At 41.3% G+C, this 14725-nt stretch overlaps 1 protein-coding gene across 1 annotated transcript in view; it reads left to right on the top strand.

Annotated features, from left to right (window-relative positions):
• Positions 1-14725, top strand: part of LOC113625296 (multidrug resistance-associated protein 4-like) — a 167319-nt gene that overhangs the window by 86646 nt on the left and 65948 nt on the right. The window contains 2 exon segments of the mRNA XM_027115725.1: positions 8863-9013; positions 13484-13603. Coding sequence (XP_026971526.1) covers positions 8863-9013; positions 13484-13603 — 271 coding nt within the window.

The following is a 14725-nucleotide window of genomic DNA, read 5'->3' as shown; positions in this document are numbered from 1 at the left end:
ACGGACACAAAGGGCTCTAATCCTGAGGCTGCTTGAGCCACCAATGCTGGCAGCGGCGGGGACCACCATGGAACGTGTCATTCCCTCCTCACCACACACAAAACACATTGACTGCAGCTTTATGAAGTGAAAATGCCCAAGAAAAAGAAAATGTGAAGGAGGTGTTCTCAGTCATTTCTTGCCAGAGGGGGGAGCGCAAAAGAACAAGCTGCTGCATCTGGATATTGGGAACAAAGCCAGCCTGAGACCAGGGCATAATAGGGTTGGGTCACTTGCTTTTATAGAAGCAAAGAGTGGAACTGCCTTTGCTTGTCTCAGTACCACTGACCCTTGCATTTCATTGTGTAGAGATGTCAGGGAAAGTGTGTAGAAAGCATCTCAGCCTCTCTTACTGAACAATGACTTTGTCATTTTGAGGTTTCTGTGGTGTGTTGATCCCTTCCCCACCCCCTCCCTGAAATCCCCATTGGAGATATTTATTTTAATATATATTTCATACTATTCCTTTGTGAATAGTTTCTTCCAGTCTGTGGCTTGCCTTTTTACATCCTTAATGGAGATCAAGTTTCAATTCTGATGAAGTCTAACATGTACCCTTTTGTTTCTTTTGTAGCTCATGTTTTTGTATCCTAAGCAATCTTTTTATCCTTAGGAGCGTGAAGATATTGATACTTTCCTATTCTGTCTTTTTAGAAATTGATGCATCTTGTGTTATTTTTGTGTATGGAAGAGTAGTACATGGTTGAGGTTTATTTTTTTCCGGTTATTCTAGCCACATTTGTTAAAAACACTTTTATGCACTGAATTGGCACCTTGGTTAAAAATCATTTGACTGTATTTGAGGACGTCTGCGTCTGTATACTTTATTTTGTTCCACCGACCTGCTTATCTATCCTTATACCAATACTGCAGTCTTGGTTATTATACATTTTAGTAAGACTTGAAATCTAGTAGTTTCGACCTGTTTATCTATCCTTATACCAATACTGCAGTCTTGGTTATTATACATTTTAGTAAGACTTGAAATCCAGTAGTTTAAGTCTTCTAATTTTGTACTTCTTTGTCAAGCTTGTTTTGATCATTCTAGATTCTTTTCTGTGTAAATTTTAGAAGCCTTTTCAAGCTGTTTTTTCCTGCTGGAATTTTTATTAATATTTTCTTTTATCTATAGATTGATTTGAGGAGTCTGAGTCTTAACAGTGTTGAATCTGCAATTATGAATATGGTATCTCTCCACTTATTTAGGTTTTCTTTAATTTTAGGAATGTTTTGTAATATAGACATCTTACACTTCTTTGGTTTAACTTATTCCTGAATATTTGATGTTTTTTTCATGACATTATTGTATTGTTTTTAATACCATTTTCAACTGCTTGTTGCTAGTTTATAGAAATACAGTTGATTTATTTGTGAATTCATTTTGCATTTCCTGGAGTTGGTGGTGGTGCTTTTAAAAATTCTGTAGGGTTTTGTACATAAGCAGTCATGTCAGCTGTAAATAATGACAGTTTTACTTCTCCATTTCCAATATTTATTTTCCTTTCTAGACTTATTGTTGTGGCTAGAGTTTCCAGTACAGCATGGAATAGAAGTGATAAGACATTCTTGTACTCTTAGGGCAAAATCTTTCAATATTTTTTCATTATGAATGATCTGAACTGTGATTTTTTAGGTAGATATCTGTTATCAGATTGAAAACTTTTCCTTTAATTCCTCAATTGCCAAGAGTTTTATTTTTTATTTTTTTTAAATCAAGAATAGGTGTTGAGGGCTTTTCTGGTGACGCAGTGGTTGAGAGTCCGCCTGCCGGTGCAGGGGACACGGGTTCGTGCCCCGGTCCAGGAAGATCCCACATGCCGCGGAGCGGCTGGGCCCGTGAGCCATGGCCGCTGGGCCTGCGCATCCAGAGTCTGTGCTCCGCAACGGGAGAGGCCACAACAGTGAGAGGCCTGCGTACCGCAAAAAAAAAAAAAAAGAATAGGTGTTGAATTTGGACAAATATTTTTTCTACATCTCTTCAGATAATCATATGATTATTCACCTTTATTCTTTTAATGTGAATTATAGTGATTGGTATTTGAAGGTTAACCTTACATTCCTGGAATAAACTCCACTTGGTCATGATATAGTATCTTTTTTTAATGTATTATTGTATGTAATTTGTTAATGTTTGGCAAGAATTTTTGTTTCTGTTGTTCATGAGAATATTGGCCTGTAATTTGCTTTTCTTGAACTATTTTGTCGGCTTTTGGTATCAGAATTATGCAGGTCTCAAAAAAGACAGGAAATATTTCCATTTTGTGGTGGTCAGTTTTATGTGTCAACTTGACCAGACTACATTCTCCAGTTATTCAATCAAAAGGTAATCTAGGTGTTGTTGTGTAGGTATTTTGTAGATGTGATTAAAGTCCATAATCAGTTGATTTTAAGTAAGAACGATTATCCTGGATAGTCTGGGTGGGCACAGTTCAGTCAGTTGGAAGGGCTTAGGAGCTAAGCCTTCCCTGAAGAAAAAGAAATTCTGCCTGTGGGTAATAGCCTCAGCTCCTGCACAGGAGTTCCAGCGTATCCTTTATAACAGCCAGCCATGTGAATTTTGGACTTGCCTAGCCAAGTTTGATTGTGGAGTATTATCATTTTTATATTGTTAGATTCAGTTTATCGGTATGTTGTTTCATGTTCCTAAGACAGTTTGGTTTATAATTTTTCTTTCTTTTAATGTCTTTGTCTGGTTTTTACATCATAATGCTGTACTCAAATTTCCTGGAAGAGGTTGGTAAAACTTCTTTTGTACAATTTATTTGTGTAGCCCTCTTGGCCTAAAGTCTTTTCTGTGGATACAAATTCTTTTTTTTTTTTTGGGCCACGCTGTGCAACTTGCAGGCTCTTAGTTCCCCAACCAGGGATTGAACCTGGCACCCCGGCACCCTGGCAGTGACAGCGCCAAGTCCTAACCACTGAACCACCAGGGAATTCCCCTGGATTCAAATTCTTAATTCAATATGGAATTATTCAGATTTTCTGTGTCTTATGTCAGTCTTTGTATGTCATTTTTCAAGACATTTGTCCTTTGCATCAAAATTTAAAAATTTATCAGCACAATGTTTATTATATCCTCTTTATAATACCCATGGTATCTCTTGTGCTATCCTCTTTTAATTCAAATTAATGGTAAATTTCCCATTTTTGTTTTGTTTTTTTCCTTACATTTCATAGTGCTTTCAAAGAACCAAGCTTTGTATTTGTTGATTTTTCTGCTTAGAAGTTAGTTTTCGATTACATTCATGTCTGCTTTTTTCTTATTTCCATTCTTCTACATACATTAGTTTAATATGCTGGTTTTTTTTTAAAATTATAAGATATATTTTAAATTCTTGACTTTTAGCTTTTTCTTTTTGTAAGACTTTATTTTTTTGTTCGGGCATTTTTGCAGTTCACAACAAAATTACGAGGACGATATAGAGATTTCCCATGTATTCTCTGTAGCCTTTAAAAAAATGTTTAAACTGTAAATGTACCTCTAAGCACAGCTGTAGTTTGCAGCCCTCAGATTTTAATATTAGTAGATTTTCATTTTCTTTTGCCAAAATACTTTCTAATTTTATTACAGTTTTTGAACTAGGTGATATTTTCAAGTGTATTAGTGAGCTTCCAAACATTTATTAATTTTCTAGTTACCTTTTTGTCACCGATTTCTACTTAAATCCATGTAGGTTAGAATATGTTGTGTACAATTTCTGTCCCTTGAAGTTTGTTGATTCTTGCTTTACTATAGCATACATGTAACTGAAAAGAACGTATTATGTAGTTATTTACTGCAGTGTTATTTACTGCAGTGTTATGTAGTTATTTACTGCAGTGTTATGTAGTTATTTACTGCAGTGTTATGTAGTTATTTACTGCAGTGTTATGTAGTTATTTACTGCAGTGTTATGTAGTTATTTACTGCAGTATTGTATATTTCTTAATTAGGTCAAGTTTGTTAATCATGTTTTCAAAACCTTCTATATCCCTCTTGATGTTTATCTGCTTGTTTTATCAGTTATCGAGGTGAGTTTAATTCTCCCACTGTGAGTATGGAATTGCCTATTTCTCCTGAGTCCTGTCAGATTTTCCTTTATATATTTTGAAGCTATGTTATTAAAGGATGATATAAATTTAGATTTTAAAAAATACCTTCTGGATAAATCAACCCTTTATTCTTATGAAATGTTTTCCTTATTTCTAGGAATCCTTCCTAACTTCATGTTCATAGTGGTGTAGATAGATACTCCAGCTTTCTTTTGGCTAGTGTTTTTATGGGGTACCTTTTTCAACATTTCATCTCCACCTTCATGTGCTATTATTTTTAAGGTGTGCCTTTTTAAAAGCAGCAAATAAATGGACTTCAGTCTTGAATTTTGTAATAAGCACGAACCCTGACAAAAGGTAGAAAGGAAACTATTGATCAATGAGATATGCTGAACACAAGAAGTGCACTATGTTTCCCCAGTGCTTTCTGTTGTGTTGATTAACAAACTGTAAACCAGACACCACCATTCACTCTTCAGCGGAGTTAGCTGTGACTCTCAATTGGGAGCTAACTGAAGGATACACAGGTCCCAGAGCTGGTGTGGTTGTGAAAAGATCCAAGGCAGCCAAATGAGGGATGAAGGTGTGATTAGTGTATCCCAAGGAAAAGACAAGTTTAGAAAAGCTTAGACTTAGGGTTTGTGTACATCTCATCATACAGATATGACACCCCAGTGTTCTGATTGAACGGAGTTAACCGAGGTGCGTGAGGTCAAAGGAAACAGAGGTGAGAAACGAGGGATCTGGGAACCAGAGCTGATCTCTGAACCTCCTGAGAGGTGCAAGGTACTCTATCAGCTTACAAGCAGACTCAACGCTAACCCTAGGTTGGCATTAAGTTTAGGAGCTTACATGTAGAAGCCTCCCATGTTTTTCCTTTTGATTCTATTTATACTGTAATTGAAGGGTAATGAGTATTGTAGGATAGGAGTTACAGTTTTGGTTTGGTTTGGTTTGGTTTGGTTTTTTTGCGGTACGCGGGCCTCTCACTGTTGTGGCCTCTCCCGTTGCGGAGCACAGGCTCCGGACGCGCAGGCTCAGCGGCCATGGCTCACGGGCCCAGCCGCTCCGCGGCATGTGGGACCTTCCCGCACCGGGGCACGAACCCGTGTCCCCTGCATCGGCAGGCGGACTCTCAACCACTGCGCCACCAGGGAAGCCCAGGAGTTACATTTTATTTCATAATTCTTTCAGGTTTTGTGTAGTCTGTTCAGGATTTTATACTGTCTCCACAAGAATCTTGTGTTAGCCAGCAGCACAATCTATGTGATAGCTACTTCATTGAAAGGTTATTTTTTAATCTCATATGTTTCCAGAATGAATAGGTTGAAGAGTCTCTCCTACACCCACATCAGTAAACAGCTTACTGATCAAAAGCTAGGTGTCATTTTTTTCCCTCTCTAAATCACAAGGAAATCTTGCCTTGTTTTCTTGCCAAAAGTTTATTGCACTTAAGTTATATCTTTTGCAAAATCAGTGATAGTTTAAGGAAATCTGGCTGATTTGTACTTACCACAGCTTGAAACAGAATTCTTAAGAGTCTGACCATAGAATTAAAAGCTTTGAAATTCTTCTGAGGTGTTAGCAATCTTAATGATCCTGGTTTTATTTTTTAATACTGTAAACAAATAATAAAAGTAATGTCTACTGATTAAGTGGTTTTATGATTAAATATATATTTCACATCGTGCCTAAAATAGGTATCAGAGTGAGCAAGAGAGAATTAAATAATAGAGAGTGAGCCCAAAGTATGGATGGCATATTTATTTGCATTAAATAGGAAGAATACGTTGTTACTGATTGTTTATAGAAAGCATGTTCTTTCACATAAGCTTCACAGAGACTATCCGGAACAGAATCCCTTGGAATTAAGTTTAAAGTGACATGTGGGTAGATACCTAGGAACTGCTACAGGACTGTAAGCAGTTTGGAAGTTAAATGCCAAGGAGGCAAATGGGGCCTTGTATTTCAAACTGTGCTTGTGAAAGGAATGTGTTCAAATCTGCAATATTATAATACAGTGTTAATTATAGGTCGAGACTTCCTGGTGAAATTTTAATGTTTTACCACCATCCAAATACAGGTGTTACACATTTAAACTACTCAGCCTCATTTTGTGTCCTTGGCGTTTATGTATTTATTAAAATTAGATAGGGTTTTTTTTTTTTTCAAGTCATTTTGCTTTCTGGGCTTAGACCTCATCTTTCTTATGAAATTTTCTTTTTTCTTTTTTAAAGAATAATTCTTAAATCGACACATGTTAGTGTGTTCTATAGGTGAGCACTTTTTTTTTTTTTTTTGCAGTACTCAGGCCTCTCACCGCTGCGGCCTCTCCCGTTGCGGAGCACAGGCTTCGGACGCGCAGGCTCAGCGGCCATGGCTCACAGGCCCAGCCGCTCCGCGGCATGTGGGATCTTCCCAGACCGGGGCACGAACCCATGTCCCCTGCATCGGCAGGCGGACTCCCAAGCACTGCGCCACCAGGGAAGCTCCGAGCCCTTTGTTTTGATCTTACCTCTGCTTCCCAGGTAATCTGCCGGGCTGGGTTAGTCATAAAAGACCCCCACCTGGGGAGAGCCAGATTATTGAAACTGGTGAATGTTTTCCAATCAAATGATGTGAATCCGCTAAAAAACTGTAATTTGGATTTTTTCATAATTGACATTTCAGCAGGTTTTTTTCCTGACAACCAACAATGGCAAGCCAAGTGACTTTACTTAAGGCTAGACATAGAAGGAGCTGGAAGGACCCTCCCCGTGAGCACGAAGGGTGTAGCAGAGTGGGACACATCAATTAATCTGGTGGCTGTAAGAAATTGTTCAGCTGTAGGTATAATAGGAGAGAGGTCAGACAGCCCTATTTTTCTCCACTTATGATTGTTATTGTTCCTTCAGAATTCCATTCCTCTTCTGAGTTTTATACTGATACCAAGGCAGAGACTGGGAGAAACAGGAAAAGCACATGGGTCTACATCCAGATCATGCAGTTTGGTTCACAAGGGCTCCGGGTCATAAAGTCACAGTTCTGGAACCTTCCTCCTCCTTCCAGGCCCCTCCTGCCTGCAGCTGTGGCTCTGGGATTTCCTGAGTATGAACAGTTCCTGGCTTTCTCTAAGGAACGTACTAAATTTCCGGGAAAACTTAGGACAACTACTTACCTCCCAGCTTCATGTTTCTTATCTGTAAATGGAAAGGACAGTTCTTAGTTTTCTTATTCACAAGATGGTTGTGAGGATCCCCTGAGAAAACTGATTTGGAAGAGCTGTGAAACGATAACCTGCATCTCTGTGATACAGGCATTACCCCGCTAACCTGTCCCTCAGAGATGCACCGGGGCCAGCTGCCCTGGGTGACAAGGCGGGGAGGGCCCTGCGCTGGAGAGCACAGGATGCAGGTGCTGGCTCTGAGAGGACACAGAACAACTGGTGTTCACTCGGACAAGCATCTCAACATTCCCAGCCCAGCTCCTTTTAGGTCAAAATTTCCATCAAATGTGATTACTACCTGCAAATTATTCATGCCACTCTTTCTGTTAAACCAGCCTGTGAAATTCAGTTGTCAGTCGTTTAGAATCCTCAAAAAAGTGTTCACACGTTCTTCGCTGTGTTTCCCCAGCGCTCCGTGACCTGTACAGATCACCATGGATTTGTATCCATCTGAGACTAAAATTCAGAGGCCTTGGCTGACGCTATGTGAATCTGCACGTCCCCCCAACCCTGCCCCGCTTTCACAGCAGGAGATGCTAAGTGCTGATTGCGTTCCTGTCGCCTGAAGCTGTACGCCGTGATATCATACTTCTCCCGAGAAAGATGGATGTTTAAATCAGCATCCTTCAGTGCCCTGGGTTCCTATTCTGTCTGCTGTCTTTTTAAGCCAAGATCATTTCCTGAGATAAAATCACCTCGTGGGATGAGATGATGATTAAGTGAATGTTCATGGAGCTCTTAGCACAGTGCCTTGCATACAGTAAACACCTGGTAGACGGCATCTGCTGTTGTTGTAATCATTAGCCTTTGAAATGGACATTTTAAATACTTTGCATAATGATAGAAAGTTGGGAGCAGGCTTAAATGTGTCATAATGGCTGTAACCTGGGCTCTCCAGCTCCGTGACTTGTGTTTTGCCATCTTGATCAAGTTGCTTTTCCTCTCCCTGTGCCTCAGTGTCTCCATCTGTAAGGTGAGATAATACTATTACTCGATAGGGCTATTTTGAGGATCAACTAAGTAAATACACGTGAAGTATTAAATGTACAGCCCGGTACACATTCAGCACTCAGTATGTGCTAAGTATGGTTAGAAAACCAAGAAAGAAAGAGGAATTCCTACTTCCAGAGGTCAACATTTGAATTTTTTCCTGCTTTTCTGGACACTGAATTTGTAATTAACCACTTCTCTACCCCTACATGTAGAGACGAAGCTTCTGAATTCCTCATCTGCGGTACCTGCTTGCTCATCTCTCTGGTAGCACCTAGTGACTCATGATAGTTTGGGATTCAAGTCCTACTCTGAGTCTTGAATATTCTCATCTGTGGAAAATAGTAATGCCTGCCTCACAGGGCTACTGAGTGTATCACAAGAGCTAATACCTAGAAAGTTCTTATAGTGTTTGACACACGCAATAAATAAATACGAGGGCCACCTATAATTTTATTTCTTTGGATGGGAAAGCATTCCCTACCATTCCAACAAGGCTTTCAAGGAAAGGAATGCAATCCTAACAAAACAGCCAAGTTTATCTTTGAAAAGAATCCTTGACAAGGAGGCCTCTGTATCTCTTTCTGCTCTTTTAGACGTTTCTCCTTGTGATTGGCGTGGCAGGCGTGATGGTGGCTGTGATTCCTTGGACTGTGATGCCCCTGGTTCCCCTTGGCATCATTTTCTTTGTTCTTCGGCAATATTTCTCAGAGACGTCAGGAGATGTCAAACGCCTGGAATGTGCAGGTGAGTTCCCGGGGCTCTCGGGTTGGGATGGCATCTCAGCCTGGCTTCCATTTGTGCTGTAATGGACCAGACCCCTGAAATTCTGCAGACTCTGTCTTCTGGAATTTCTCACTAAGTTAACATTAGGTAATTAGATATTATGGCCGCTGTGAGTCCATGTGGCCCTTAAGGCAGATGGAGCTGGTGGCGGGTCAGCTGCAGCTTTGCATTTTAGCATGAGGAGGAGGAATTGAGCACCGTGAGGACAGGGGACTGTTTCTGTCTTGTTCATGACATGCTTCCTCACACAGAGCATCTACTCCATAAATACTTTTCTTAAAAATACAATATTTCATCATGCTGGAACTAATGAAGGGAAACGGGATTTTTCTTCTCCAAAAGTTACTAGAAGTGACAAGGAAAGGAAAAGATTAGGAAAAAGAAAGGAAACATCAGGAAACATATGTCAGAAGTAATATATTTGAAAAATACATTCTTTCTCATGTTCAAAGATGGCAATTAAGTTGCACTTGTTAAATGCTTTGAAAAGGTAAGTGCTGTTATTTTCAGGTTTGCAGTTATCATCACCAGTATTTGCTGTGGTACCACCCTGTTTGTGGTCCCCCTTCCCCAATGCTGTTCATATAAATGGCTGCTGAAAATAATCCCCTGAGAAGGACACAGGAGGGGGAATCCGTTCCGTACGCATGTAGTTTATTACTCCATTCAACTTCCTAGTTTTAGAATAATGGGAAACACATTTTATGATTAATTATTCTATTCTGCAGGTAATCAGAGAGGATGAAATAATTCAGAGCTTATCTCGCTATTAATGCACAAACATATTTCATTAATATTGAAACAAAAAATTATAAGTAGAATTGTTATATATTTTTTAAAAAGGTATAAGGACAATAGCCAAAAAGGAAGGAAGGAAGATGTTTACATCAGAAATCCCAACCATGGGCAGTTATTGCAAATTAATACCAACTTAACTTTCTAGAAACCAAGCCGAGAAGAGAAACATATTGATCCCAAGGTTCTTCGTATCTACTAAGTGGAAAAACATCTACATTCATGGAGACAAAGGAGTTTTTTTGTTGTGGTATTTGTGTGTTTTTTTAAAGCAATGAATTCTTTTTTTTTTTTTTTAAAGAAGATGTTGGGGGTAGGAGTTTATTAATTAATTTATTTATCTTTGCTGTGTTGGGTTTTTGTTTCTGTGTGAGGGCTTTTCTCTAGTTGTGGCAAGTGGGGGCCACTCTTCATCATGGTGCGCGGGACTCTCACTATCGTGGCCTCTCTTGTTGTGGAGCACAGGCTCCAGACGCTCAGGCTCAGTAGTTGTGGCTCACGGGCCCAGTTGCTCTGTGGCCTGTGGGATCCTCCCAGACCAGGGCTCGAACCCGTGTCCTCTGCATTAGCAGGCAGATTCCCAACCACTGCGCCACCAGGGAAGCCCCTAAAGTAATGAATTCTTAAGAGGCATTTATCCTAAGTATTTACGTAAAGGATAGTGGGCATCAGTTTCATAAAAGCTGTAGAAAAAACGTTCAGTCATCAAGAGAACCAGCTAAAGCCCCATGAGGTCTGGTTTTGTGAGGTGTTTGAATGGACTGTGGAGCAGTAGAGTCCAGATGTGTGCGCTCTTCTGCCCGTGTGACTTGGTAGGATGGTAGGACCTGGGGAAGCAGAAGAGGAAGTGATGAGCTCCATCCAGTCTTCTGTGTACGCAAGGCTTCAGGTGTTTTATGATTTGAGGCCACTCACGAAATGGAGTCATTCAATAGTGTTGTTGCAAAGCAGATCTGGTACATTCAAAGAGGAGTTGTACCAGAAGGAATGCTTGACAGAGATGTTTGCCTGGGGCAAGGGCCGCCTCCCATCCGTATGAAAGTGGAGAGGAGGGCACCTCCTGAGGCTTTTTTAAAGAATCAGTACAGGAATTTTTCAGTGTTTGTTATGGGGGTTTTGAAAACTTGGGCACAGCTCCTGTGGAGTATTTGTGTTTTCGGCACCCCTAGTAGGCTGTGACAGTGTTAGACCGTAAGTTCAATCTGGATACCCCCTCCTCCACCCCCCCAGATAACTAAATGTGGTGGTCAGTTCATTAGAACTGTTTATGTTTTCTCTCTAGATAGTGGGTCTGTGTCATAAATAATAACACTGCTGTTTTCTCTGTACAGTAAATGATAGTATGTCTTAAGGCCACTGCTAGAGCCACTAGCAAAAAGAAGGCCGCCTGATTGCTATGGCCAGACGACATAAACCTGCTTCATTTTTGTGCTCTGAAGAACTACTAAAGTCCTGAGGTTTATTTTCATTTATTTATTTATTTATTTTAACATCTTTATTGGAGTATAATTGCTTTACAATGGTGTGTTAGTTTCTGCTTTATAACAAAGTGAATCAGTTATACATATACATATGTTCCCATATCTCTTCCCTCTTGCATCTCCCTCCCTCCCACCCTCCCTATCCCACCCCTCCAGGCGGTCACAAAGCACCGACCTGAGGTTTATTTTCAGATCCTGCTGCCTAGCTGCCACTGGAAGCTTAGGTTAACTTTTGTCATCTTAATGACAAATCTGCAGCTGATTATAATGGGGTTTTTTTTTGCATATTTTTGCAAAAGCGAGCATAGCAGTGGTCAGTCAGGGAGCAGTACATAAAACCAAGATGAAGTCTGGTTGCCTTTCTCTAGCCAGCTTTATCCATTTGGCAGTGCCTGAATGCTGAAGCCGTATCCAAGGCCACAGACTCACACTGTCCGTCCCTGACAACAGCAGGTTATAGCCTAGTTCACGGTGGGGAATGAAAATCGTAAGGGTCCTCCCTGCCCAGCAGCCTGAAGCCCACCTGTTCCTTGATGTGCAGGAGCCAGACCCTGGTGCTCGTGTTCAGTGTGCTCTTAGAGAAGATGCCAGGAAATGAATGTGACACCAGGCCCCAGACCCACATGAAGTCACTCAAAAGAGAACGGACATTAAGGCCACGGTCAGATTCTAAAAGAGTGATGTGAGTGTCACATGCAGAGTGACCTCCAGAAGCCTCAAGTATCCAGCAGGCAGTTATAAAAACATCCATCATGGGCTTCCCTGGTGGCGCAGTGGTTGAGCGTCCGCCTGCCAATGCAGGGGATACGGGTTCGTGCCCCGGTCTGGGAGGATCCCACATGCCGCGGAGCGGCTGGGCCCGTGAGCCATGGCCGCTGAGCCTGCGCGTCCGGAGCCTGTGCTCCACAACGGGGGAGGCCACAACAGTGAGAGGCCCGCGTACAGCAAAAAACAAACAAACAAACAAAAAAAAAACATCCATCAGGTTCATGGAGCGGAGTCAAGACCATTCAGAGACGCCTTGGCTGCCCGGGTCCTATGGGCAAAAGGGCAATGCGATACCCAGGCTCCGTGACCTGCAAAGAGACTCTTGATGCAGGTTCAGGGGAAAGTCCCAGGATGCAGGGAGACAGCAGACTGTCCCTTCACCTTCGTATCTCACCCCAGTCCTGTGCCTGGCACTGTTCCAGTTTGGGGGATATGCTGATTTTATCCCAGCCCTTAAATTACTAATCTGAGGTGGAGACAACACAGATAGCTCATCAGAATTCAGTGTGGTGAGCACTCTCACAGAGAATTAAATTTAAAAACGCTGCTGCCTCAAAAATTAGTGGATAGTACTCAGCCATGAAGAAGAATGAAATATTGCCATTTGCAGCAAAATGGTTGGACCTAGAGAATATTATTCTTAGTAAAGTCAGTCAGAGAAGGGCAGTATAAATACTATATGATATCACTTATATGTGGAATCTAAAAAACAATACAAATGACTGTATATACAAAACAGAAACAGACTCAGAGACATAGAAAACAAACTTACGGTTACCAAAGCAGGCAGGGAGGGAGGGAGGAACAAATTAGGAGTATGGGATTAACAGACACACACTACTATACATAAAGTAGGTGAGCAACAAGGATTTACTGTATAGCACAGGGAATTCTATGCAATAACTTGCAATAACCTATAATGGAACATAATCAGAAAAAAACTGAATCACTATGCTATATACCTGAAACTAACACATTATTGCAAATCAACTAGACTTCATTAAGTTTTTAAAAAATTAGTGAACAGTTTCCAACTGGAGGGATATCAGGGAAGAATTTGCAGGGAAGCATGTTTGAGGAGGACCTTGATGAATGAGCTAGTAAAGAACTTCTTTATCTAAATCTAGCTGTGATTTGAATTTGGTCAAAGATAGGTTCAGAGAGAATCTTCATTTCCAGGTCATAAAAGTGAAGCTTGGTGTGACCAGGAGTTGGAGGTTTCATGTGGAGGACCCTCTACCGAAGGGGCATCATCCCTCTTCTCCCAGGCAGCCCACCAGGAAGCCCTGCGGCAGGATGTGCAACCACAGAGCACGAGAGGCAGTTGGTTTCCTTGCATCCAGCCTCCCTAAATTTCTTTGTTGTTTGTCTGTCTCTGCTTCGCCAGCACAGAGCCTAGTGTTTTCCCACTTAGCATCTTCCTTCCGGGGACTCTGGACCATCCGGGCGAACAATGCTGAACAGAAGTTTCAGGAACTGTTTGATGCGCACCAGGACTCGCATTCAGGTCTGTAAGTTTCTGGACATGATTTCAAAGGATGGGAGGTGCTGCCTTCTGAGGCTTGAGTCCTTGTCAGGTGGCCTTGCCGGCCCACACCGCTCTCTGCGCCTCCCCAGCCCTTCCTCTCAGCCTCCCCTCTGAACTTCCCTCTTCCGCTGTCACACCCCTGCTTTTCTCCCCTCACTGGCTTGCATTGTCCTTCCATCCCTGTGACCTGTGGCTTTCTGTCCCTTTAGGGCAGGAGTCAGCAAACTTGGTTTTGCAAAGAGCCAGAGAGTAATAATTTAGGCTTTGTTTGCCATACTATCTCTATTGTAACTTTTCAACTTTCCTGTTTCAGCACAAAGACAGACAAAGATAATACATCAGCAAATGGCCAGTGGCTGTGGTCCAATAAAACTTTATTTTCAGAACAGGTGGTGGGCTGTTTTTGGCCCCCAGGCTGTAGTTTGCGGACTCTCTTTTCACAGCATGAAGGGCAGCAGATGTATTGAGGAAAATAATTTCCTGATTTGCCGCCCACTTGATGTATATTATTCTTTGTACCAGTGAAGTTTTTTCTAGGTAGAAATTTCAGAATTTTCTCTAAGTCTATAAAATCCTGGCTCAGTTATCCAATCTTTATTGTATTTTGAAGATAAAGTGGCATTTTGAAAGCCACATGCAGATCCCGTTAGCTGATGGCTCGTAAGAATAAACGCTATGCAGGGCCTGCAGTAAGTGCAGAAGGTGCTGGAAACACAGTGTGAGCTGAGCTCTCTGCTACTGGAGAAAAGGGAACAGTTGACATGTGAGAGGATGAGCCTCACTGAGGCCCAGCACTGCAGGAAATGTACCAACGAGACCATTTTTCCATGTTCTTTATTATGACTCTTGCCATCTTGTCTAATATACACTGTTTGGTTCTAATAAATTGTATTATAGCATTTATAGCGTGTGATTCCACAGTGTGGTCCATGTGAAGTCATTTGTGTCTTGATGAGACCTTTTATCTTTTTCTTTTCTTTCTTTGAATGGGTGGAGGTCTTCGCAACTGTAGCAAGCTGACCTTCTGAACATTCCAGGTAGTGTCCTATAGTTGGGAGGAGAGAACCAAGAACCAAGTTTACCATTAAGCTTTTTGTTCAG

Source organism: Aethalodelphis obliquidens, unplaced genomic scaffold (assembly GCF_003676395.1).
Source record: "Aethalodelphis obliquidens isolate GAN/ISIS:26980383/991018 unplaced genomic scaffold, ASM367639v1 scaffold15, whole genome shotgun sequence".
Taxonomy (NCBI): Eukaryota; Metazoa; Chordata; class Mammalia; order Artiodactyla; family Delphinidae; genus Aethalodelphis; species Aethalodelphis obliquidens.
Note: the sequence above shows the minus strand (reverse complement) of the source record. Positions and strands in the feature narration are given on the sequence as shown.